Genomic DNA, 25,025 nt, shown 5'->3' with positions numbered 1-25,025 from the left:
GACAGACGGCGCGGAGCAGTCCCGGGATGGGGAGGAGAGTGGGAGAGGGGCCCTGGCAGGCCTGCACCTCACGGTGGCTCGGGGTTCATACCCTCGGGGCACCCACAGGAAGTCCCAACAGAGCGGGCCCTGGTGGCTGTCTCTCCCACCTGCAGCCGCTGGGTCCGGTTCTGTCCTGTGCCCAGCACGTGCCACCACACGCTTTTCTCCTCCACGCTGCTGACCTGCCGCCTCCTCTTCCTGGAATGTTCTCTTGGCACTGGCCCTCTGTCCCCACCCCAAAACACACACACAGATACACTGCTACTCGGCCCACTCCAACTTGTTCTTTGGGTTTCAGCTTCTGTGTCACCTCCTCCAGGAAGCCTCCCCTGGTTCCCGGGTGTGAGCTCTCAGAACATCTTCCCAATGAACACTCATCACCCTGATTAGGGCCACCTCCTCCTCATGTCCCCTCTGGACTGTGAGCTCCACGAGGGGAGTGGCCTCGTCTATCATCTCGTGTCCCCAGTGTCTGGCACAGGGTTTGGTTGGCCCTCAGAGGGCATCCCCACCCTAAATATCTGTTGAATTAATTTGCTGAATGAATGAATGACTGTCTCGGGGAAGAGCCTGGCTGAGGAAAGCTGTTATGGGATTTTAGAAAAGGCCATTTCTTAACCACTTCTCAACCAAACCACCTCAACAGTGCCTAAAACCCTCGTATTGGAGTCTCTCTTTGGTTTAACGGGTCTTTTCTCTCAATATGCAAAGGCTCAGAGGAGGGAAAACATCCACTGAGCACACACACTGGACTCATTTCATGCTAAGACCCCCCTGGGGTAAGCAATTCAGTTCTCATTGCTATGCAGGCTCTAAGGTTCAGAGAGGCAAAGGAGCTTGGGCAAGGCCACAGAGCAAGAGAGAAAAGTTGAAGCTGCTATTTGAACACAGGTCTGCCTGAAGACAGAACCCAAATCTTTCCACACACCCCAACAGAGGGCCCTGAGTCTGAACACCATGGGATGTGGAGGCAGTCAGGGCCAGCCACGCTGGGAACTGCGGGCTGCAAACGCTTAGTGACCATCTCTTCCTCTTTATTGTGCCAAAGGTGGGTCTGGGGAACTACCCAGAGACGGGGCCTCACTTCCCAAGATCACACAGAAGAAGAGTGGCAGGCCCAGGACCAAACCCCATGCAGAGGGAATCTTCTCTTGTCTCCTTAAGCAGGAGGTGGCCTTTCCCAGAAGAGGGCATCTCCTGGCCCCAAAGGAAGACAGAGAGAGTCATCTAAAGGGGCTTCAAGGCCTGCAAGAGCCAAGCTGAATAAGGATGAAAAGGAGGGAGGGCTAAAAGGAGTGACGCTTCAGACCAGAAAGAGCGGACCCGGAGGGACGTTGTCCCCATCCTTATCTCACTGAAGGGCCTCTGTGGGCGTGGGAGACCCAGACGGTGCTTCCCGGCTTGGGCAGCGGGTTCTAAGGAAGAAGAACTTTTGCTATCCACCTGAACTCTCCAGCAATGGAATGGGCTCCTTCAAGGGCAGTGAGCCTCCCATCACCAGGAGTGAGCAAGGAAGGGCTAGTCAAGGAGCTGCTAAGAGGTCATGATGGTCTCAGCCAGGGAGAGCGGGCCTCAAGAGGTCCATGAAGTCGCCAAAAATAGACGCGCATATTTCTCAGGAGGCCCCCAAACTCTTCCAATACTCAAAGGGGTGGTGAACCAAAGCAGGGATTCCTTGCTAGAGAGGAAGGCCATAGAGGGTACCTCAAAGCTCTCTTCCATCTCCAAAGATTCTAGGAGGCCCAAATTCTCTGATTCTAAGATTGTACAAAGCCAGGAGTCTGGGATTCAGTGGTTCTGCATGTCAATCACTAACGCTGTACACAAACTCTTACCCTGCCTGCAAGACCCTGCTTAATCTGGCCCCTCCTCTGTCTCCAAACACACCCCAGACCTCACTCTCCCTCATCCCTCCAGCCACACTGGCCTCCTCCCTGTTCCCAGGGCACATTAAGCTCGTTCCTGCCTCAGGACCTTTGCACCTGCTGTTCCCTCTGTCAGGACCGCCCCTTGCCAACTCTTCCCACTGACGGCTCTCTCAATCTTCAGGTTTTGGTTCAAATGCCACCTCCTCAAAAGGCCTTCCATGATTCCCTTTCTCCTTCATCCTCCAGCCCTACAGTGCAAACTGGAGCCCGCTGCTTAGGTTTAAATCTCAGCTTTGCCAAGGGACCTTGAACAGGTCACTTACCCCCTCTATGCCTCAGTTTCTTAAACCGGCGATAATAACAGCACCTGCCTCCTGGGGTGGTCGTGAGGATTAAATCCATCAATATATGAAAGTGCTTTGGAACACAGCCCAGCATGCAGTAAGCTCCAGGGAAGGAGACCTTGTTAGAAGGTACCCTCGCTTTAAAATGCAAGGCAACCACCATGTTCGTTTTCTTGTCTATGTATAGACTGTCTCCCCTACTCCCCCCCATTTTTTTTTCTTTTGGTGAGGAAGATTGTTACTGAGCCAACATCTGTGCCCATCTTCCTCTATTTTGTATGTGGGATGCCACCTCAGCATGGCTTGATGAGCGCTGTGCAGGTCTGCGCCCAGGATCGGAACCCACAAACCCCAGGCCGCAGAAGCAGAGCACACAAACTTAACCACTACACCACCGGGCAGGCCCCCCTGCTTCCCATTTTACAGATGAGAAAATTGAGGCTCAAAGAGGTGAAGTACTGGCTGAGAATGGGGACTGGCCTGTCTCGTTTTCCAACGAATCTGCAGTCCCTAGAACTGTGCCTGGTATGCAGTAGGTGCTCAATAGTTACTTGTGGCTGAATGAATGAATGATGAACAAACAACCACAACTCCATCACTCTGGGGTTCTGTGCAGCCAGAAGCCTGCGCACCTAGGGTTCTGTCTCAGCCTTCCTCTGCCCCGTCTAGTCCCCGCTGACTCCTAACTCCCGGCTCCATCAAGGTTCCAGCCACTCTCAGAAGAGGCTGCTGGGACAGGCAGGCTAACACGCTGGGGACCAGCATCCATGTCCCTGTCCCCAGGGAGACCCCCCTCCCCGACTGGGCCAGGGGCAGGAGGCAGGAGCTGCCTTGGCGCTCGCTTTGGGGGATCCCTGCCCAGAGATCTGGTGGCAGGGATGGGCTCAGGAAGCAGCTGCTCGCCCCCCCATCCTGTGCTCTGCCAGCTGCCCGCCGGGGGCCTGCCCACCAGATGCATAATAGATGAGGGGGCCCAGCGGGCTGTGCCTGCCTGGCATTTCAGAGCCATTAATGAGGCCAGTCGTGCTTCCTGCAGCAGCACACAGGCCCCCCGGGCCCCCACTCAGTGACTAGAGAGAGGAGCCACCTGCGGACAGGGGCCGCCCACCCAAGGCCCCCGCTCGGCACAGGCAGCATCCAGGAGAGCGAGGGCTAAAGGGACGGGCTCAGGCCGACCACGCTGCCAGTCATGGTTCACCACTCACTGACTGTGTGCCCCCGGGCCAGCCACGTCCCCTCTCTGAGCCTCAGTTTCCTCATCTGTAAAATGGGGGATGGATGGTAATAGTCTCTACTTTGTAGAGCTGGTATAAGGATGGAATGAAAGAATTCAGCTGAAATCCTCGGCCCAGGGCCCAAGAGCCAGGAAACGCTTCCTATACGGGAGCAACTGGGACCATTACTATCAAAGGGAGATATCTCAGCGACCAGATGGGCCCTCACAGGGGGACACCCGGGGCTGGGCAGTGACCCCTGTCTTGAAGGTATCCGGGGTCATCTTGCCCTCTCCCACTCCTCCCTCATTCCATAACCAGGATTTCCCTCATTCCTGTGGCTCCCTCATCTCTGGCCACGTCCTTTCCTTGGCAGGAGAAAAAGCTGGATTCAAACCCAGCCCTCGCCAGCTCTGTGACCTTGGGCCAGAGCCTCCACCATTCTCCGTCTTGTTCTGGCCTCTAAAATGGGGACCTAAGGCCAGCTTGCAGGCCCGTCATCATGACTTAATAAGACCACCATAGTAAAATGCCCAGCACACGGCTGGGTCCTGCCTCCTCCTCCCAGGCTCCCAGCCTTAAGGTCAAAGTTGACTCTCCTCTTCCCGGGGTATTTCCAGAAGCCCCTCTTCCCTGACAACTCCACCTAGCCATGCCCCCATCCTGATCCACTCCTCCTCCTTCCTCCCCACACCATTTGAATCCACCTTAAACGTCCAGCCCCCAGTAGGGCTGCAGAACCAGAGTCACTCACTGTCACACTAGCTCCTAATTCTCCACTGGGCCTCATTCCTCTGACATTTGTACACTTGTTCTGAGCTCCTCCACTGCCAACAACCTGCTGATGAGGGGGACAGGGGAGGGGAATCCAGCCATGATCACATCTGGCCTCTCCCAGGCTTCACTGCTCCCCTGAGCCAAGCCCCAACCTTTTCATCCTTTTTTTAAAAAGGGGTGGGGAAAACCATGCCTCCTCCAGGAAGCCTGCCCAGCTTACTTGACAAGTTTCACCTGTTCCTCAATCTGGGCACATTCAATTCAATTCCATGAACATTCATTAAGCATTTAGTGGGTTCGGGTAGCTGTGCAAGACTGTGTGGAGGTCAGAGAGAGAAGAGTACAGCCCAGCTTTCACGCGACTCATCCTGGAAAGTGAGCCAAGGTCAACAGTAACTCAAGCAACCTCTGCTTCCCAGGACCTCAGGCGGCAGGGTTACGTGGACGCGTTTGAGTCACGGCCGTCAACTTGCTGAAAGATCCAGTTCCACCAACACTGCCTGGGCACCCAGTGGGGCTCAGAGGGGGAAGTCACCTGCCCAAGGTCACACTACTAGTCTGTGGCAGAGGCAGATTCAAGTCCACGTCTGTCAGACTCTGAAGGCCGTGCTCGTGGCACTCCCCCAGGAACGGGCACTAATGTCTGCTCTGCAGGCACGAGAACAGTGGGGCAGGCGTTCCAAATAGAGGAAGATCGAGAGCGGGGATCAGGAGAGAAAACGCTCAACAAACAGTGACAGAGGTGGGCTGGAAGTGTGGCGAGGGCTTGGGGAAATGGGAGGGGAGGGTGTGTTAAGGGGAGGAGACAATGTGAGCAAAAGCACGGAGGTGGTGCTCACAGGGCCACATTCCCATTGATCAGAAACGCGGGGCACAGGAGAAGTGGGTCCCAGGCTGGAAAGGGAGGGGGGGAAAGGCCTTGAATGCCAGGAAATCATAATTAATAGTCAAAATGACCCCCACTGAGCTCTAACTATATGCCAGGCACAGGCATGGGCTAGGCAACTGGCTCCTGGGGTAGGAAGGGAGGGCTTGGGGTTAGCACCTTGGACAGCAGCTCCAGCAAGGAGGGTGTGGGGCAAGGCATTGTGGGTAATGGGCATGTCCTGGAGATCCCAGAATCTTACTTTATAGGTGTGTCAGCTGAGGCCCAGAGAGGGGAAGGGACTAGATCAAAGTGACACAGCCGGTTAGTTACTCTCAGTCCTCGCCCCTCATCTCTGACTCTTGGTACAGGGCTCCCTAGAGTGGGTTTTCTGGGTCACCCCTCCATCTTCAAGTCTTCCCTGCAGTGCATCCCTCATTCAGACCTGCCCTGTGGCCTGAAGGCCCTGGGACAGAGTGGGTGAGACTCTGGGCTCTGTACAGAGTCTGGAAGATCAGGATTCAAATCCCAGCTCTGCCACTCACTAGCTGTGTGCCCTTGGGCAAGTCACTTCCCCTGTCTGTGCATCAGTGTTCTCATCTGTAATTAGAGATAATAGTCCCGAACTCAGGGATGTGGCAAAGATTCTGTAAGATGACGCAGTTCAAGCACCTAACAGTACTCAGTGCACAACAGGTGCTTGAGAAGTGGCAGTTGTTGGGTCTTGTTATTGATCTTGAAGGGAAGGATGGCATCTTGCTCACCTCCATCTCTATCTCCCCTCAACTTACCCCTGCTCTGGGCTTAGTAAACAGTCTTGCACATAGTAGAGGCTCAGAGGCACAGCAGCAGCAGATAAAGCCCAGAGAGGGAGAGTAACTGGCCCCAGGTTGCACAGACAACATCAAAAGAAAATAAAAGGGCAGGCCCTGGAGCTCAGCCTGGGCACCCCGTGTGCCTCCTGCCCCATGCGTGGCTTCCCAGGGGGGCTCTGGCAGCAGGCGGGAAACAGTGCCAGATAGGAGTCATCTGGCAGCTGGAGGGGGCACACTGCAGGGCCTGGGGACCCTGGGAAGGCCTCAGTGGGGGCAGGAAGCAGAAGCCAGAGCCATTGGAGGCTCTCCTGCTGGAGGTGAAGTGGCAGCAGGAGAAGCCAGCCGGGCCGTGTGACACTGGTGCCAGAGAAGCCAGGAGGCATCCACCTGCTGGGTGGTGGGTGCTGTGAGTCCTGAGGTGAGGCCGCACCTCCACCCACCGCTCTCGGTGTTGGGGAAGCTGCCGACGCCGCTGCCTCCCTCCCTCCTGCTCCAGAGAGACGGCAGCCTCAGACAGGAAACGGGCTGCAGGAGGGGTTCTGAAGGCTGTGTGGAGTGGGCCTAGAGGGTTTGGAAGAAAAGGCTAAGGGCACCCCCAGCCGAGCCAGAAGCCACCAAAAGGTGGGAAGGAATAGGTCAGAGAAAAGGAAGAAAATGCTTTCAGGGAGGGCGTGCAATATGCCAGGGCCTGTTTTGACTGTTCGCTTGTTTATAACTTCACGCTCTGTTAAACAGGCATTTTAATCCCCATTTCACAGATGAGAACACTGAGGTTCAGAGAGGTTAGTGAATTGCTGAAGGTCACACAGACAGTGGCAGAGCTGACATTTAACCTGACTTGCCTGACTCCCAGGGGAGTTCGAGAAAGAACTGTGGGGGAGAATATGTGGGGGCAGAATCGGTAAGAGGGTCTGCCCACCCGCTCGCCTGGGGGGAAAGTAGGAAGGTTGGTGGGGTCTGGTCTGGCATTGTGGGGGGCGGAAATGGTTTGAGAGTGTCCTCCAGGTTCAGCCAAGCAGCCCAGCCCCTCCTGAGCCCCAGTACTCACCACACAGTCCGGCGAGGGGCGAAGGACTTGTCTACCCTGAAACACAGCAAGAGGGGCAGCGGGTGAGAGGGCAGCCCCTTCTTATTATCCAGCCTTGCCCAGCCCGCCAGGCCAACCCCGAGTCACCACCGCCCATCCTCCCAGAGGGGCCTGGAGGAGCACTGTTTCTAAGAGGCCTAATGTACTGTCACTGTCCTCCATGGGCTGCAGGGGCCCTGACGTCAGATTAAGGACATGGGAAGGTGTGAGGTGATGGAGTAAGGAAAAGAGGCAGGACTGGGGCGTGGAGGTAGGGGAGCAGGGCCCAGGGCCAGGCTATGGGGTGGCAGCAGGGGTGGGGGTCAGCGTGGGAGGTCTTGGAACAGGTGGAGCCGGACAGTGACTACAGCAGTTTGGGGTCAGAGCAAGGATGTAGGGGTGAGGCTGGGGCCAGCTTAGAGTGTTTCCAGACAGGATTGAGGGGTGTGCTGGGGGTTTACGGCTTACAGTGGGCAGGCAGAACTGCCCCCGAGTTCCTCGGTGGCCTGCCTCCATCCCAGAGCTGGAGTCCATTCGTATCCATCCAGGGGATCAATGCCTGGGAATCTGGGAGCAGGAGACCCACGAGGTGCCTCCCCCGCCACCCCCAGAGCAGAGCCAGAGGAAGAGCTCAAGCCCCCGGAGCTCAGGGGCTACCCCCAGGCCTTGTCTCCCCCTAGTCCCTCCAGGCCCGGCCTAGGGAGGGTGTGTGGGCAGCCCCCCTCCCAGATTCTCCCCCAATACCCTCTGAGGCACCTTGGGGTCAGGGAGGGCTGGAGAGGGCTCCACCCTCCTGCCCAGCTGGGGCTGAGCAGCTGTTGGGGCAACAACCCACCCTTGCCTCCTGCCCAGAGGCCAGAGGCCCACGGGGGAGGGGCCCCAAACCGGATTCTGCCAGCTAGGGTGTGTCTTCTAGGGAGGCAGGGCTGGGGTCCCCAGAGGACCAGCTAATGTAGATTCTGCAGATGGGGAAAGTGAGGCTGGAGAGGCCAGGACTTGCCCAGGGTCACACAACAGGATGCAGCCCGACACCCTGGGCTGCCCCTCCGTGTCAGCTGACCAGGAATCTCAGGGCTCAACCCGGGCTCCTCGCGTCATCTGATGACTAGCAGGGCCCAGACAGTGGGGGCGGCCCTCTTGTCTCCCATCCCACCCAGCCCCTCCGCCCGGGGCCCTGGAGGCTGGGGTCCAGACAGCAGCGGCGCCTTGGACACAATCCCCACGGCTCAAAAAGCACCTATTCTACACCGGCAGCGTCACGGGAGTGAGCCCCAATCACTCCGCACCCCAAAGACGGGTCCTATGTGTCCCTCTGCCCACAGTGAGGCAGGGCCTGGTGGAGGTTATGCAACTACTTGGCCAGCCAGGCAAGAGGCTCTGGGCCCTGTCTGTCTGCCCAGTCTCCTTCCAATTCATCAAACCTCTGCCTAAGGCAAGAACCCCCCCAGCCCCCTCTGCACCCCTCTCACTTGGGGTCAGGACAGACAGTGACCCCAAGATGGTCAAGCCACCACTCTGATCCCCGCCCCGCCCCTCCCTCCCCCAGGTCTCCAGGCCCAGGCAGCCAGCAGCCCTGGAACGGGGGATTCCTCAAAGCCAAGCGGCATGGGACATGGGCAGCCCAGGTGCCCAGGGGCGGGGGTGGGAGCGGCCCTGCTCATGGCTTCCAGGTTCCCTTCTTGCAAAGCCTCACTCCAGGGCCCAGCAGCTTCAAAGGCCAAGCAGGGGCTCCCTCAGGGCCTCCCCCGTGGCCTGCCTCCTCCCACCTCCCCTACCTGCACATGCACCCAGGGGTGCACACACACAGGCCCAGCCTGCCTGCCTACACGCCAGTCACAGACACAAGCGCTGTCACGCCCTTAGACACAGAAATGCCCACCCGTGCATTCCTGTCCTGACACGTGCGCACGGACACCCAACCGGAACACACAGCAATACACACGCAAACACACAGACCTACCAACACGGCGCGCTACGCACTGACATCAAACCGCCCACCGCGCGCACGAGCACAAATGCCCAGCCACGGAGCCGCCCGGACCCCGGCGGGCCGCAGGCGGGCGCCCCGTGCCCCGCGCACCTACCCGCCGTAGGCCCCGAAGGTGAAGCTGCGCTTCCGGCCGCTCATGGTGCCGCCGCCGCCGCCGCCGCCCGCCGAGCCCGCGCCGCCTGCCCCGCGCCCGGGTCACCTTGGCAACGCGGCCGCCCCGCCCCCGGCCACAAGCCCCGGGATTGTCCGCGCCCCCGCGGGCTGCGGTCCAGCTGCGGGGGGCGGCCGCGCGCAGAAAGGGCCGCTTGTTCGCGCCGCCCTCGGGCCGGGGGCCGGGGCTTCGCTGGACTTTCCGAGCTGGGGCGGGAGCAGGGGGGCAGGGGGACAAAAGGGGGGGGGGGCCAGGGGGCCCGGGCGGGGCCTCAGCGGCTCCAGCGCGGGGCGAGTAGGACGAAACCGACTCTCCATCCCCAGACCGGGGGCGTACGGGGCTGCAGACCCTCTTCCATCCCCCCTAGAGCCCTCGGGCTCTGTCGGCGGATCTGTCCCCCATCATCGCGGAGTGGGGTGCTCACAGCGGGCCGGGTCAAGAACTTGGAATCCAGGGTCCCAATGGGCTGCACTGTGGGCAAGTCCCTGCCCTCCGTGCACCCCGAATTGCTCCTCTGTGAAATGGAACTGATCCACACACTGGCCCAGGGCCCTTGCAGCGACGGAGTAACGCACGGGGAGGGCTCAGCCCGGGCCTGGCACACAGTAAATGCTCAGTTAATGCCAGCTGCGAGAGCCCCACTGCCGTCAGAAGCTCGACTCCTCAAACAAGTGACCGAGGGATGGAAGGAACCCAGGCTCCCACAGCCCCTCTGCTGCCCACTCTCATCCCCCTCTCCCAGGAGCCCCCCAGTGGCCCAGGTGAGGAGAAGGACCAAAGCTGCAGGAGTAGAGATGCCCCACCCTCTTCTGAAAAATTCATCCAGCCTACTTTTCTCAGTCAGCAACCTTCCCAGGGGGAACTGGCCTCTGAGTCCTAAGGCCGGTCACACATTCACTCAACAAACACTCTGAGCCCCTCCTCTGCGCCCAACTCAACCACAGCTCACAGTCCAGTGCTCTGCCCCACAGGAAGCTGTATCTCCTGTCCCAAGGAAAGATGTGTCAGGGGACAGGGGACACTGGCCCTGCCCCTAGGACTCACCCACCCCTCCCAGAATGCCCACTCTGCCCCCCAAAGAGGGAGGGATTATGCCTTGAGGTTTTCTATGGGGTTTTCTGTTTAAAGGGACTGCAGGGAACAGATGCAGTGAGGGGACGAGGGAGGAAGGACGGCCAAGGGCACAACGACAGGGCGGCAGGGATTCTTCAGAAGCCTTTCAGGAGCTGTTCCGCCTGGGCCCTAGGCCAGGGCTCAGTTAGCTCCATCTTCCCCTGGGAAATGACAGGTCTGGGTACAGGGCTCCACAGTTTGCCTCACCCAGGCAGGTGGAGGTGGCACAGGAGTCTCCCCATCTCAGACATGAAGAAACTGAGACCTGACTCACAGCAGTTACTTCTCTTTTGGGGGCTCTGCCCCCTCCCCACCCCTCCCCCCACGCTGGACCCCTTCTCCTCTCTGCACACTCTGGGGGGCAGAGGAGCCCTTTAGAGGCCCTTGCAGACCTCAGAGCCTGGGCAGGGCAACCGTGACTTCTTTGCCTCTAGAACAAACCCTGGTTTGGTTCTCGGATGGAAGGCCTGGCTCCCTCTTGGCAGGGTGCTCTGCAGACAGGGCTGGGCCCCTTCTGCTCTGGACAGGGCCGCAGATTCTGGGTGGAGGGACCCCTGGGTGCAGGGCAGTGTGGGAAGCCCATCCCTCACAGGCAGTCAGGTAGGGCTCCCGAGGGGCAGGCCAGAGGCTGGCCTGAGGAGGGAGGAAGTCTTTCCTTCCATGGCAGCAGCAGCAGGGGCGCCCAGAGAGCTGGGGGGAGGGGGGACCAGGCGCCGGGCCTGGGCCACTGTGGGTGTGCACAGTGCCTGAGCTGGGACCCAGGACTCCAGCCCCTCCAGGCTGCTCCCTGCCTTGGCCATGGCCCTCAGCCTTGCCAGACTGTCCTTTCAGTGGGAATGATTCCTGAGTGGGCTCTGCATGTCCACTTGGCATGGTGGCCAAGGGGCCTCCAATGTGCCAAGTTTCCCAGCCAGGCCTGGCCCCCGGGAGGCCCCGCTGGTGCTGGGACAGTGGGCCCTTGAGAGGGACCATGGGGGCCGCAGGGTTCCCATCGAAGACAAAGAGTCCAGTGTGGGCTCTGGCTTCTTGGGCCCTGACCAGCTGCAGCTGCCTCGTTGGCAAGAGCTGGGGGTGGGGTGGGGGTGGGGGTCACGTTCCCTCCGCCAGAGGTGCTCAGGACACTCCCCGGCCAGCTCCTGGTCCCTCGGGCGACAGCACAATCTAAATGCACCTTCTTCACCTGCAAGACCACTTCTAAGAATGGACTCTGTACACTGCAGTAAGGGAGCCTGACGATGAATAGCCGAGGACAAGGGACAGGGAGGCACATCCGTACATCCTCATCCCCAGGAACCATCCCAGGGATCAAATCCCAGCTCTTGCACTTGTCAGCTGTGTGACATTGGGCGAGTCACTGAATCTTTCCTTGCTTCAGTTTCTTCATCTGCAAAATGGGGCTGATGACGAAAACAACAGTACCTACTTCCGAGGGTTTTGCCAAGGATGAACTAAGTTAATACTTATGAAGCATTGAGAATAGTATTTGAATAGCATGTGTTTATTAAAACACTGGCTTCAGCATCATTTGCATTAGGCTGAACTACATGAAATCACAATTTTCTTAGCTAGCAAAGATTTATTAGTAAGAGTTCTAAAACAAACTAATGGCCATCCAGAGGGAACCAGATAAAGAAACGCAGGTCCATCTATACCATGCAGCCCCATGCAGCTGTTGGAAAGAATAGAGCAGATCTACGTGTGGGCTCGTGGAACAGCTTCCAAGACAGACACACATACACACACACACACACACAGAGGCAGTGTAGCGAGGGCATAGGTGCTGGACCAGTCTCTGACACCTCCTAGCCGTGTGACCTCAGACACATCATTTAACACCCCCAAGACCACCAGCCTCCACCGGCCCCGGTGTCAGGGGACTCACCACTCTCAATCAGCACAAAGCCAGTGCTCAGCGACTGGCACTGGGAAGTCATTGCCATCTTGGGGTGGGACAGAGCTCCCTTCCTTTCCCTCCAGCCTCTCGCCGAGAAAGCAGAGCCAGGCTGCTCCCCAGGGTCCAGGCCCTCCCTCTAGGAGGAAGCCTCCTCTTCTGGGCCTCCTAGATTTGCACCCAAGTTATTCAAACAGGCGTCAGCCTGTGTGAAGGAGGAGGGAAGGGTGCAGGGGTGGAGGGTGGCAGAACTCCCTTTCCAAGTTCACCCCTGGTTGAACTTGGAGAGTTCCACCCACCCGCCTCCAGCTCCCCCTTCCCACCCCTCGGCAGGGAAATGTAAGGGCGCAGGGAGGGCAGACTCCTGGGAGGGTCTCAGGCCTGGCTCCAGATGTGGCTGGGGGGCTCAATTCTTGCCAGGGTCCCCAGCACCCTCTGCCCGTTCTTTTCCATTCAGGATATCTGCCTGGGGCCTCTGGGGCAGGAGACAGGGTGGTCCCGGGCTTCCTGCCTGGCCAGGCAGCCTCCTGTGTGGCTCTTCACTAATCAGTTTTCCTTCCTGGGCCTCAGTTTGCTCATCTATTAAACACCCACCCTCACTTTGCTGGGTTAGAGACATAATAATGGAAAAATGAATTTGCCTTAAGAGAATCCCGTGGGCTCAAAGCATCATTATCCTTAGCCCATGGCCTTTCTAGCCAAGCCACACCCACCCAATCCCAAGATGCTGCAAATCCTGAACTCCTGGAGGAGGAGTCTCCTAGGGGGGTCCCCAGGCCCTGGGAAAGAGAAGGAGGAGTGGGTGTGGCTTGGTTCACACCCTGGCTCCAAGCAGTTGCCCAGTGAGGTTACTGACCCAGCCATTCCTTGTCCTGGCTCTGAGACCCCTACCCCATTCAATGGGTTCCTGAGACCCCTGCCTACACAAAGTGTCCCTGTTAGGGACCAGGACAATCTGGCCTGGCCAGAATGGCCAGAATAAATGCCTCCACTCTGCCCCTGACCCCTGAGCATGTGTCTCTGGTTGCCATATAGACCATAGGCCTTGAGGGCCCCTGAGAGCAAAGCCCTTTGGAAACACAGACACACGTGAGGGCACGTCTTCCTTCCTTCAATCATTCAACAAATACACACTGAGCACCTGCTGTGTGCCTGACGCTGTTCGGGCACTAGTGATAGAGGATGAACGAGAGAGACAAGGTCTGTGTGGACCGGCGTGCACTCCCGCACAGAACTTTCACCAGAGCACACGTGCACTTGCCCTCGTATTGTGCACAGAGGCCCCTACCTCAAGCCTACAGAGATCGTATCAAGATCAAGTCCATGCAGACATGCTCACATGAACGGCAGCCCCTGCACTGCAAACCCACGTGCACACACACATGCACAAGTCAGATCAAGCTCACCCCGACTGGTCCCACATCAGTGTGTGCTCCCCTACTGAGATGGCTGGCTTTGTACACACATGTGAACACACACTAATGACAACAGATTCATGCACAGAAATCACAGGCCCTTATATTATATCATGCTCACATAATATACACACACAGACACATGTGCACACACACACAATGGCCAGCTAACTATTGGGAAGAGATAAAGGTAGGAGAGAGGATGGCCCTTTGGGGGTTGAGAAATGTGCAGCAGCTGCATCCCCAAGGAGAGGGAGGCCAAGGCCCCTCTCATACATTATAGGCTGGAATCCAGCCAGCCCCCCTCTCCTCCCCCCTGCTGAGGGCATGGCCCTGTCCGCCCATTTTCAGGGGCAGGAAGGCTGAGCTGGAAGGGAGACTACTTGATGCCCAGACTTCACTCAGGGCAGTTGCGCTGACCAAGCCCTGTACCGGGGGGCAGGAGACCTGGGTTGTGGCCCCTGGCTCTGTAGGTCACTCGTGTTTCCTGGCACAAGCCCCTTCCCACTTAAGGCCTCTGCTGGTCCAATTGTAAGATGGGGGACAGGATGCCCTGACAATTCCTTAAGGTGACACCCTCCCACTCAGCCAGTCTGGGCTTCTGTGGGGCCCTCTTCACCAACCCAAGGCCTCCATTTTGGCAGTGGCTCTCAACGGGAGTGGTTCTGCCCCCTAGAGGGCATTAGGGAAATACGTCAGGGTGGTTTGGTCCTCAGCAAGTACTGGGACCACCATTGTCATTCAGGGGGTGGGAGCCAGGAAAGCAATGCCAAGGAGAATCCCACCCAAGGAAGACTGTTGTGCATCAAATATCTCCCCCCCCCCACATTTACATGGGTGAAATGCTGTTTATCCCCTTCTAGAACCTACCTCTGGTTTACATACAAGTATTTTTACTGTCGCTTTAATACATACTGAGTCTCCCAAAGACGCAACTACTGGAGTCATTCTGAACTATAAGTCCGGCACAGTGGTAAGATTTTTCTGCCCTTGAGTCTAAAGGTCTGTATATAAACAGGTGCAAGCATTTGGTTACTTCATTAGGTCCTGTGGTGAGAGCACACCAAAGTATTCATCTAGGGAAGTACAGGGCTCTTACCTCCCTTAGGGCAGTATATCGTGTGGCTTTTGAAATTAGGTGTGTAGGTAGGCTTATTATGTAGGGATGCCATTACAGGAAAACAAAGAATGCTCTTTAAAAACATGTTTTGGGGGCCAGCCCCGGGGCCGAGTGGTTAAGTTCGCACACTCTGCTACGGCGGCCCAGGGTTTCGCAGGTTCCAATCCTGGGCGCGGACATGGCACCGCTCATCAGGCCATGCTGAAGCGGCGTCCCACATGCCAGAACTAGAAGGACCCACAACTAAGAATATACAACTATGTACCGGGGTAGGGGTGGGGGAGCTTTGGGGAGAAAAAAAAAGAAGAAAAATTTTTTTTTAAAAGTGTTCTGAAATGGGCCTGGGGAGCCCGCCGCGGTTCCGGGTGCCCTCAACTGGCCACCATCGGAACTGCAGGTCAAAGGCCCGGAGGACTCCAGGACCAGGGACAGCGCCCCGGGCCAGCGCCCCAGGCGGCTCTGCTGGGGAGGGTGGGGACCCTCGAGGGCGCCCGGAGGAAGCGCCCTACGTCCCGGCCGCGCGCTCGCCACCCCTCCGAGCTCCCTCCTTCTCTTGCCCCAGAGCCTGCCCTCTCCCTTCTCCCCGGAGAGAACTGCCGCGCCTCTCCCGGCCCACGATGGCACACCTGCGCGCGCCACAATGGCGGCCCCCGTTTCACCGCCCACCTTGTTCCCACCGCCCCCTCTCCCCCGGGACTCGTTCCTTCGGCGTGCAGATCACGGAGCCGCACCTACGCGCCGGGGACCTCTGTGATCCCCACAACAGCCCCGTGAGGCAGATCGTGCAAGAGTTACATGTCAGCCATGACTGACGGGGCCACTGAAGCTTGCAGAGTAGATCCGTCTCTTCTGACGCCCGCTCAAGATATCAGCCCCCATCACACACGCGCCCCAGCTCAGTAAGAGCAGCTACTAGTTCCGAGGCCCTGTACAAGCACTCTCGTCGGTTCAGTCCCTCGGACCACCCTGTAAATTAGGTGTTATCATCCCCAGTTCACAGATCAGGAAACTGAGGCCACTGAGGGGCTAAGAGGCTTGCCTGAGGGTCAGTGGAAGTAGAGTGGCTGTGAAGACCCTCTGAAGTCTTAACTCTGCTCGGAGTCACTCTCAGGGACACTCCTGCTGACAAGAAAGCTCTTCAAACAGCACACGCTGCCCTGCCCTGACACCCCTGGGGGCCCGAACACTTCCTCCGCCTCAGGGCTTGGGTGCAGTGGTTGCTCAGGGCCCCATATCCCTCACAGAGGACCCTCTATCGCACCATCCTCACAAGCTTTAGCCTAACACAGCACTTCCCCAAAGGCACACAGTAGGTGCTTAATAAATACTTTCTGCCTGGCTGAAGCCCTGCCTTCCAGGAACCAGGATTCTGAATGCATAAATACAGAGCCTGGGCACAGAGAGGGCAGAGAGAGCCTCTGGGTGAGGGCACAGGCGCGGGAGCCTGATGAGTGCTTTCCAACCCAGTCCCGAGCTGTGCGGCTCTGAGCCTCAGTTCCCACATCTGGAAAATGGAGGTGCACTAGCTCCTGGCTCACAGGGTGATGGTGAGCATTAGACGAGGTGACACAGAGAGAGAGGACCTAGCGCAGTGCCTTGTGCCCACGAAGGGCTGGCATGGCGGTGACATACACATAGGGAGGACCCAGCACAGTGCCTTGTGCCTGCAAAGGGCTGGCAGGGCGGTGCCACACACAGAGGGAGGACCTAGCACAGTGCCTTGTGCCCGTGAAGGGCTGGCATGGCGGTGGTTGCTAATGCCATTGCTAGTAGAGTCCTCTTTGAAGTGTACAAAACCCAGAAGCCCCTGCTGAGTCATGCCGCCATTTCACACAAGGGTAAGTCGGGCTACATCATGGGCAAGCATGAGGGGCAGAGAAAGAGGCTGCAAAGGCACAACCTTTGGCTGGGTTGGGGACAGAAGGAGTGGGAGGAACAGCCACCCTTGGTGAGCCAGAGAGTTTAGGAGGGTCTGGAGACCTGCTACCTCACTGCCTAATCTCTGACCCTCAACCCCAGCCTCTGACTCCAGATCAGCTCCCTGGTCTTCAGCATAGTAGGCATTCCATGAATGTTCAATGAATGAATGAATGATCTCCTAGGTTGGCTATGAATGAAAAAGAAGATCAAATCAATTTTATTCCTATCGTAGTACATAGAGGGGTTGACATCAGCCTGGGTTTGGAGTCAGATGGACCTGTGTTTGAATCCTTGCCTCTGTGGCTTCTTGGTGTGTGACTTTGGGCCATTTTCATAACCTGTCAAAGCCTCAGTTTCTTCATCTGTAAAAGGGGATGGTAATGATAATAGTAGTACTCATAGGGTTGTTCTTAGGATTCAGTGTAAAGTGCTTGGCCCTGGCACACGGTTGACATCAGTAAGTGGGGACTGTCCTTAGTTCTGTTACCAGACACGTGCAGCACAGCCACACACTGAGTCAGGAGAGCTGGGTCCTAGGCCCAGTTCTGCCGTCGGCCCAGCGTGACCATGGCAGGTCCCTACCCCTCCAGGCCCGTTTCTTCTCTGTATAATGAGGGCTCTCCCAGCGCCTTCTCAGGCTGGTTTTCTGGGGCAGCCTGGCCCCCACGGGCATGGGGGGTGGGGAGGCCTCCAGGGAAGGGCTCTGCCCCTCAGTCTGTCACTGCCGGCTCGGAGAAGGGGAGTGTGTTCCCAGGACAGGGAGGGAGGCGGGCATGACTGCGAGTCCCAGAGCTTCACCTGATACCCACCCTGTTCCCACGCAGACCTCTCAGAACCAGGCCCCCAGACACTGCCGCCGTGCCCTGCCCCAACGCAGGATGCAGTTCCGAGCCACATCACATGGGCTCGGGGCCTCAGGGGACCCAGGATGGTGCAATGGGCTCAGGGGGAAGAGAGATCTGGGTTTGGAGCCCAGTACCAAGGCCAGCTGTGTGCCCCGAGGCCCATCTCTTCACCTCTCTGAACCTTGGTTTCCTCAGCCGCAAAGGGGAGAAGAGAGTAACAACCACGACGTGAGTTCCGCCAGCCCCAAGGGCTTGGCACGCATCGGAGACAACCCAGATGTGAATTGCTACCATTGGGCATAATCATAATAATTACTATCTGTAAAACGAGGGGGTTGGACCAGCTGATCTCCGTGGGCTCCTCTCCAGCTCTGATGCTGAGGATTTCTTGGTTTCCGAGCTGGGAGTTCATGCAGACAGAGGGAGCCAGGAGAAGCCAGGGCCTGTGGGATTGTAAGTCCCTGGAAACCTCTGCGAACAAGCCTCCCCACTCATCCTCTTCCTCCAACTCAGCCAAGCAGCTGAGCCCCCAGGGACAGGCCACGGGGAAGGGAAAAGGGAGGGATGAGGAGCCGGGAGGTTCAGGGCCAGGTCCTGGGTGTGGGGACAGCCCCAGAGTTGGAGCCCCACCCCCGCCCCTGCCCAGAACTACCCCATTCCTAGGGCACAGCCCACTCCTGTCTATTGTGCCCTCCCCTCCCCCATCTAATTCTGCATTCAGTACACCCAAGTGGTTAAAAGTGGAGTCAGACAGCCCGGAATTCAAATCTCATCTCCAGCCATGCACTAGCTGGGTGACCTGGGCAGGCTACTTAACCTCTCTGAGCCTAATAATGGTTGCTCTGAGGATTAAATGAAGCAGATTCATGGAAAGTGCTTAGCACAGGGTCAACATACTGTAAGTACTCAATTAATGCCCTACCTACGTTCAATCACTCAGCCTCCATTCTGCTTCTCCCCTGCCAGAATCCTCCTGGAGTCCCTGAGCCAGCTAGCCCATTCCCACCTGGCTGACATAGGCCCCGATGGTATAGTGAGTGGCCAAGGGCAGGGGGCAGGTCCCAGGTTTCTCTGTCTCTCAGAGGACCACAGAGGGCCACACTTCTCCAGGCAGGGAGGTCTGGGGGCCTGCCCGGTGACTGGGACAGGTGAGGGCTCTGGCCCAGGGGCTCTGTCCAGTCCTGTTTCTGGGGTCTTGAAACCCTGGGGGAGGGATCGCAAAGGCACTTCTATGTACCTGGAAAAGCTCCCACGTCTCGGGTGGAGGCGGGTGGTGAACGGGCTGAGCCTGGAGCCCACCTACCAGAGCCTTCGGCTGTGCAGCAGCCACAGCCTGCTGCCCCAGCTGGCACGAGGCTTGTGGCAGTCTGCCAGGGTGGACAGCCTCCCTCCGGACCTCCAGGGTCAGGAAGAGGCAGCAGGGTCGGGGACTTGCCCACCATCAGCCTGGGCCTCGGCCTGGCAGCCCCTTGCGAGTCAGTGACACGCCCTACTTTTGAGACTGGGGGGCAGTCTGGCACTGAGCTGGCAGCAGAGAGAAGTTCCCAAGGTCACTCTCTATCAGCCACCTCTACCCCACACCGAAAGCCCTGACTCAGAGGAGCCTTGGAGAGGGCTGTCCTCCGAGCCAGGGATGGGGGTGTCTTCCCCTTGCAGACTTGGGGCCGAGATCCCAGGAGCAGAGCAGAGGGCTGGGCCCACATGCTCACCCCTCCACTCCCCGCAGCAGCCTGGCTGCAGCCGGCATGCAGCTCCTGTGGCCTCCAGAAGGTCACGGCCTCTCTGGCGCCTCAGAGTCTGTCCTCACTTGCTGTTCCCCCAAATCCCAGCAGCCCCCAATTCTCAGGGGAGCCTGGGAAACAGGTAGTTGCAAGAAACAACACGATTGCCCCCGAGACACAAACAGCTGAGGCTCATGCAGCACGTGCACAGCTCAGGCCCATGGGAGTCACACCACAAAGATGGAAACTGCATCCTCCCATTCCACAGATGGGAAGGGAGGCTGGAAGACACGGGTGACTTGCCCAAAATCACCCAGCTAGCGGGGTGGGGTCAGAGGGGAACCCGGGTCTCCTGTATTCCAGCACAGATGACAGCCCTCTAGCTCCTGACCGGTCGGTGCCTTGCTCCTCTCGCTTGCCCGGAGGATGGAAGATGCTGGAGCCCTCTCCTTTGCATACATGGGGAAAACGAGACTCAGAGAAACAGGCCGTGGAGCCATGCTTACACAGCAGGGGCAGGGAAGAGAATTGGGCCAGGCTAGCTCCCCATTGCTCGCTGGTGAGCCTGGCCAGGTACCCAAGGCCTGCCCTCAGAAGGCCCAGCCCATCACTCCGATGGTTTCCCCACTGGCTGCAGGGAAATGTAAACTCCTCAGCCTGGCATTCAAGGCCCTTAATAAACTGCCTCCAGCTCATCCCTACATGCCCCTCCTATTGAAGCCACACCAGTGTCCCATGAATAGCCACTACTGCCATTTACTGACCACCTACTATGTGCCAGGCACTGACTCCTCAAGGCAAAAACTACCCATCACACATGGGGATAGCAATGCCACCTGCCTTGGAAATATGAAGTTAGGGAAAAAATTCCCGCTACGCCCAAACAGTGAAGACAACGCTTATTTTTTCTAGTTCTAACAAAATATTTGAAGTTTTTACAAAAAATTTTTCTCCATATTTTCCTCTTGTTTGTTTTTCCTTCTGTGCGTTCATGTCTCTGAGGGAAGCTCTGTTTTCCGAAGCAGCTCCCAGCCACCATGTCTGGTCTGCACAAACAACACACCCAGGTAGACAGGCAAACAAAGGCTCTGTTCTGTGGAGGAGGAAATGAGGCACAGAGAGAGTAGGAGACCTGTCCAAAGTCACACAGCAAATGAGGCACAGCGAGAGTAAGTGACTGGTCCAAAGTCGCAGAGCAGAGACTGGACTTCGATTCCCGACGACTCTCAGCCCATCTCCCCAACCAATGCCCATCATGCGCTGGGCACTGCCCTGGGCATTTTCCTACATTAGCCTTCTTAACCATTGAAACAACTCCATCAGGTACATAAAGTGGGTGATCCCCACTTTACAGATAAAGAAACAGAGGCTCAGAGAGATGGAGTAACTTGCCCTAAGTTGTGCGGTTAGTCAGTGGCAACTCAGAATTTGAATTCAGCTTTTCTTCTTCCAAAAGGGGGCCCGAGAGACGGTGGCCCACCGTGGCAGGGCTATTTACTAGCGGAGTGAGCAGGTCACTTCACCTCTTTGAACCTAACCTCCTAATCTGAGACAAGGTCACAGTAACACCACACTGGGTCTGGTAGGGCCCGAAGGATGCCACACCCAGTTCACAAGTGTGTCCTTGGTGCCTGCCACACTTCCCAGGACACACTACATGGTCAATAAACGCTTAGCTAGTGTGCAAACGAGGTCCCCACCGTTGTGCCAGCACACAGCAGGCACGTCACAGGTTTGGCTCCTTTTTCCCAGTGAGTAAGGCTGGTATCCCAGTGGGATCCCCCTGTTTTGGGGTGTCTCCCCACCAGCAACCCCTCTGCCTCTTCTCCCTTCCTCCTCTCTGACTCACCACCTGCAAGTACTAGTCTTCAGCCTTAAAAATAGAGCATATTTTGGGGCATAAAAATATCCATACTTGTAAACCACAGCTGCAGCCTCCTGTCCTCAGGTCCCGCTCTGTGGACCCCAGGCTGGCTGCTCCAGGAAGTCCCAGGACCGGCAACCCCTGCTTGACCTAGAGTTTTCATCCTGCCAGGAGTCCTTAGCCGGGGGCCCCCTCTTGCCCCACGCTGCCCAGCAGAGCCAAACTTCCTCTCCTCACTGGCACAGGGCTGTCATCTCACACCTCACTCAGCCAGGCTGAGCTGCCTCCCAGAGCTGGAGATGAGCCCAGAGAGGGGAAATGATTTGCCTAGGTCACACAGCCAGCAAGGAGCAGGGCCAGGCCTGGACATGGAGCCAGCATTCTGGCAAACCTAGGGTGGGTGCCCAAGTGAGAATGGCAGAGCCCAGAGCCCCTCGCTGCCCCCCACCTAGCACCAGTCTGCCCTGGAGACTTCATCTGAGCCCACAGAAGCATCTCTCAGCAGCTGCCTCCCAGCGATGCCAGCGTCTCATGGGCACAGCCAGGGTACCAGTGCCAAGGAGGTAAGCAGAGGACTCAGAGCGTTCCCCTCCCTACACACCTGCTGGCCCCCAGCCTTGCTGGAAGGGCAGAGCAGAAACCAGGGCTTGGCAAGGCCTCCCAGTAAAAGTGGCAAAGGAGAGGGAACCCCAGGGCTGCTTGGAGCACAGCTGGGCGGGGGTGGGGTGGGCAGTTCTGTCCTGGGAGGGGCCCGTGGAGTGGCACCTTCAGGGGCAGCAAAGGGGGCAGCCTTGGGGAGAGGCTCCTCTGGCATCTGGTAGGCATGGAGGCGGGCAGGAAAGGAGGGTCCATTGAACGGGAAACGCTGGCAGTTTCCCAAAGTTTAGGGCTAGCCAAGCCGGGTTCACACGAAGCAGAAAAGAGGGAAGAAGGTGAGGCTTTGCTGGAGGCGATCAGAGGGGCCTCTGCCACCTCCTCCCTGGGGTGAGGAGTTCACGTCCCCCACGCAGGAAGCTGATGCAATGCACGCGTGTGTGCACCCACGGTGGCCTGGGCACGGGTAGGTGCATGCGTGTATCTGCCAGGTTCATTATTCAGGGCTGTGTGGGGCTTCCCTGTGCTCTTTCCTGTGTGTCCTGTGTGCGCCCTGGAGGAGATGATGGAAGCAGGTGTCAGGGCCTCCGAGGAGGGCATTCTTGCTGACAACAACCTCCATCTGTGTGTACACATCTGGATGGTGTGTCTCTCCAGGTCAGAGTTGGAAGCAGGGGTCTCAGCCTGGGTGTGCCTGTGTCTGGGTCTCAGGGTACTTGTGAATCAAACCGTGTTTGTGTCTGTGTCTGGCTGTGTGCAGGTCTCAGTTGTTTGCACAGCACATGTGGCTGCTCAGCAGCCTCTGACAGCCAGGACAAAGGCTCCACAGACAGACAGGTGGTGTGGACGGCAGACCTGCCCGGGAGTCCTCAAAGGGCCTCTCGGCTCCGGAACACACAGCCGGGCAGGGGCGGGGCCTCGGGACAGGCAGGTGCGCAGGGTCTCAGGGCTCCTGCGCCCCAGGCCTGTGCAGACTGCTGGGGCCTGAGGCTGGAGTAGCAGGAACCCCCGAGCCAAAGAGGAGACCTTCCGCATTTCAGGAGGCCAAAGGAAGAATCCTTTTTGTCTCCTAGGGGGTGGAGGGTGGCTAGAGCCAGGGAGGGACCTCCTGAGACCCCTGCCAGGCCGGCGCCCTGGGGAGGAGAGCAGGGGAGAGGGCTTTGCCCAAGGAGGGCTGTGAGCTGGGAAGGTCCCAGGGTGGGAACAGCATCGTGGCTGCGGGAAGGGACAGCAAGGCAGGCACTAGGCTCTGGGAGAGGGAGGAGGTCTGAGTTCTGGATCGTGAAAGGTAGAGGGCTTCTCCTCAACCTGATCCAGCTTCCCTGCCTCCATCCAGACGCACCCCCCCAACCCCCACAGCACAGGGGAGCAGGTGCACTGTGGACCACTCCACCTCATTAGGAGTTAGAGAACTGATTCCAGCCCAGGCAGGAGGCGACTCTGTGACCTTGGGCAGCTTATTGAGCCTCTCTGAGCCTCAGTTTCTTCATCTGTGCAATGGAGATCCCAGCCCCCCACCTTGAACCATTGCTGTGGATGGGCAAGGCGCTCCCACCACCTGAGGATTAATTATTACCCTGGGACGCTTTCCAAGGCCATTAAGGCACCTTCCACATCCCCAGACCCTTCAGCTGCGAGGGGGGTCTGAGGGAGGCTGAGGCCCTGGGTAGAAGAGTGGGGGGACCCTCCGGGCCAGCTGGGCGTGACCACCACCTCCCCCACTCAGCTGCTGCCCTCTCCCCGTTCAGGGGCACCTTTGGCTGATGTTCCCTCTCATTAGCTGGGAATCTCAGGCCCCCTTCTTCTTCCAGACACTCTCGGGAAGGAGGGACCGCTGCCCTGAGGCAGTGGGTGCCAGGAGCCCGGGACCTAGCTCCTTTTTGGGAGGAAATATACCTCCTTCCTTCATTTCCCCTCTGCCGCTTTCTCCTGCTCTGTCCTGACCCAGCTTCTCTCAGTGCCCCCTCCTGCTGGTCTCTGACTGGTGAGGGAGGGAAATGCAGCACGGGGACAGATGCCAGCGTGCCATGTGTGAGGGGTGGGGTGTCCTTCTTGATTCTACCCCCAGGCCTGTGGTATGACCCCAACAAGGACTGGGGGAGGGGCTGTCACGCACAAGTCGGGGTCTGACTAGCGTGAAGGGAGGGTGCGCACCCCCTGAGCCGATGTATGTCTGTGTACACACAAGGTGTCTTCCCCAAGCCCAGGCACCCCACAGCTGGCACCAAAGCCCCTGGGGGCGCAGGGACCGCCCTGTGGATTCCCAGTCCTCAGATCCTGCGGAGCCAGGGGAGGCGACGAGGGGGCGCCCGGCTGCGTGACGCGGGGGCCCTGCTCCGTGGCAGGTCAGGGACAGGGGCGGGGGCAATGAGCTCTGTCCCTGGGGAGGCAAGGACGTCACCACCCTCACAGCTCAGGGTCGCTGGACCTGAGGACCCTCACTTCCCTCCTGTGAGGACCGGAGCGCCTCCTCCTGGGGGCTGTTAGGGCCGACCCCTCCCCAGGGATCCAGGGGACGCACCCACTTCTCCGCTTCCTCCTCTGAACCCAAGGCGCCCCCTCCTCGGGGGGCGCGGGGCCGGGACCCGAGCCCCCCAGCTGCGGCCTGGACCGACCCCCGCAGGCGGGGGATTCCGCCGGCTCAGCCCAGGCCTGGCCCCTCACCCCGCCGGCCCAGCCGCAGCCAACCCAGCCCGCCCGCTCCCCGCCGACCCTAGGGACCCGGTCCCCGGCCGCGGGAGCCCGGGCCGCCGCCGTCCCTCCCCCGTCCCAGGGCCGCACCCCGGGCGGGCGCACTCACCCGCGGGCCCGGCCCGGCGGCCTGGGCTGGCTCTCCGGCGCCCGCGGCGGCCGCTGCAGCTCTGCCCGGACGCCGCTCGCGCTCGCCGCCGCCGCAGTTCGGGGAGGGGGCGTCACGTGACCGCGAGCGCCGTTCCCCGCGCCGCTCCCCCCTCGCTGCGGAGCCGGCCCCCGCGACAGGGCCCCCGCGACGGGGCCCGGAGGCCGGCGCTCTGCGCCCCCATTTCACAGGCGGGGAGACTGAGAACCAGAGAGGGCAAGGGCCGGCTCAAGGCTGCACGGCCCGACTGTGGCAGGGAGAGCCCCACGGTCCAGCCCGCAGCCCATGCTCCAAGGGGACAGGGACAACCTCTGGGGCAAGTGGGGGAGACGGGAAAGGTGAGGGACACGCCCCGGGCCCCCGCGGGCTCCGCAGCCGCAGGGGCAGGGGAAGGAGGGGCGCACGGGGTCAGCCGGGCGGGGAGGCTGCGCCGCGGACTCCGCACAGAGGCCCGCGGCGACCTCCCCCCTGCCCCCCGCTCCGCGGCTCTCGGACAGCCCCCTGGCCCGGGCGGCTCGCTCCCACTCCCGCCTAACCGGGGGACGGGGGAGCCGCGGGCCGCGTTCTAAAG

General features: G+C 58.9%; 1 protein-coding gene across 27 annotated transcripts in view; it reads right to left on the bottom strand.

The window, feature by feature from the left end:
- RAP1GAP (RAP1 GTPase activating protein) overlaps positions 1-24,555 on the bottom strand; it is a 65,617-nt gene extending 41,062 nt beyond the window's left edge. For 5 of the 27 annotated variants that reach the window (XR_011503584.1, XM_070510753.1, XM_070510757.1 and 2 more), the window contains exons 1-2: positions 24,416-24,509; positions 6,974-7,009 (exon numbers count right to left, since the gene is read on the bottom strand). Coding sequence is in view for 8 of the 27 variants with exons in the window: in XM_070510751.1 (XP_070366852.1) it covers positions 6,974-7,009; positions 9,076-9,119 (80 nt within the window). In the remaining 19 variants the exon portion in view is untranslated. The other 22 variants (XR_006527597.2, XM_044769941.2, XM_070510748.1 and 19 more) reach the window with 14 other exon arrangements.
- Between the last annotated feature and the right edge of the window lie 470 nt (positions 24,556-25,025).

The sequence above is a fragment of the Equus asinus genome, chromosome 5, assembly GCF_041296235.1.
Source record: "Equus asinus isolate D_3611 breed Donkey chromosome 5, EquAss-T2T_v2, whole genome shotgun sequence".
NCBI lineage: Eukaryota > Metazoa > Chordata > Mammalia > Perissodactyla > Equidae > Equus > Equus asinus.
The sequence above is the reverse complement of the archived record's forward strand: the minus strand, read 5'-3'. Positions and strand labels throughout refer to the sequence as shown.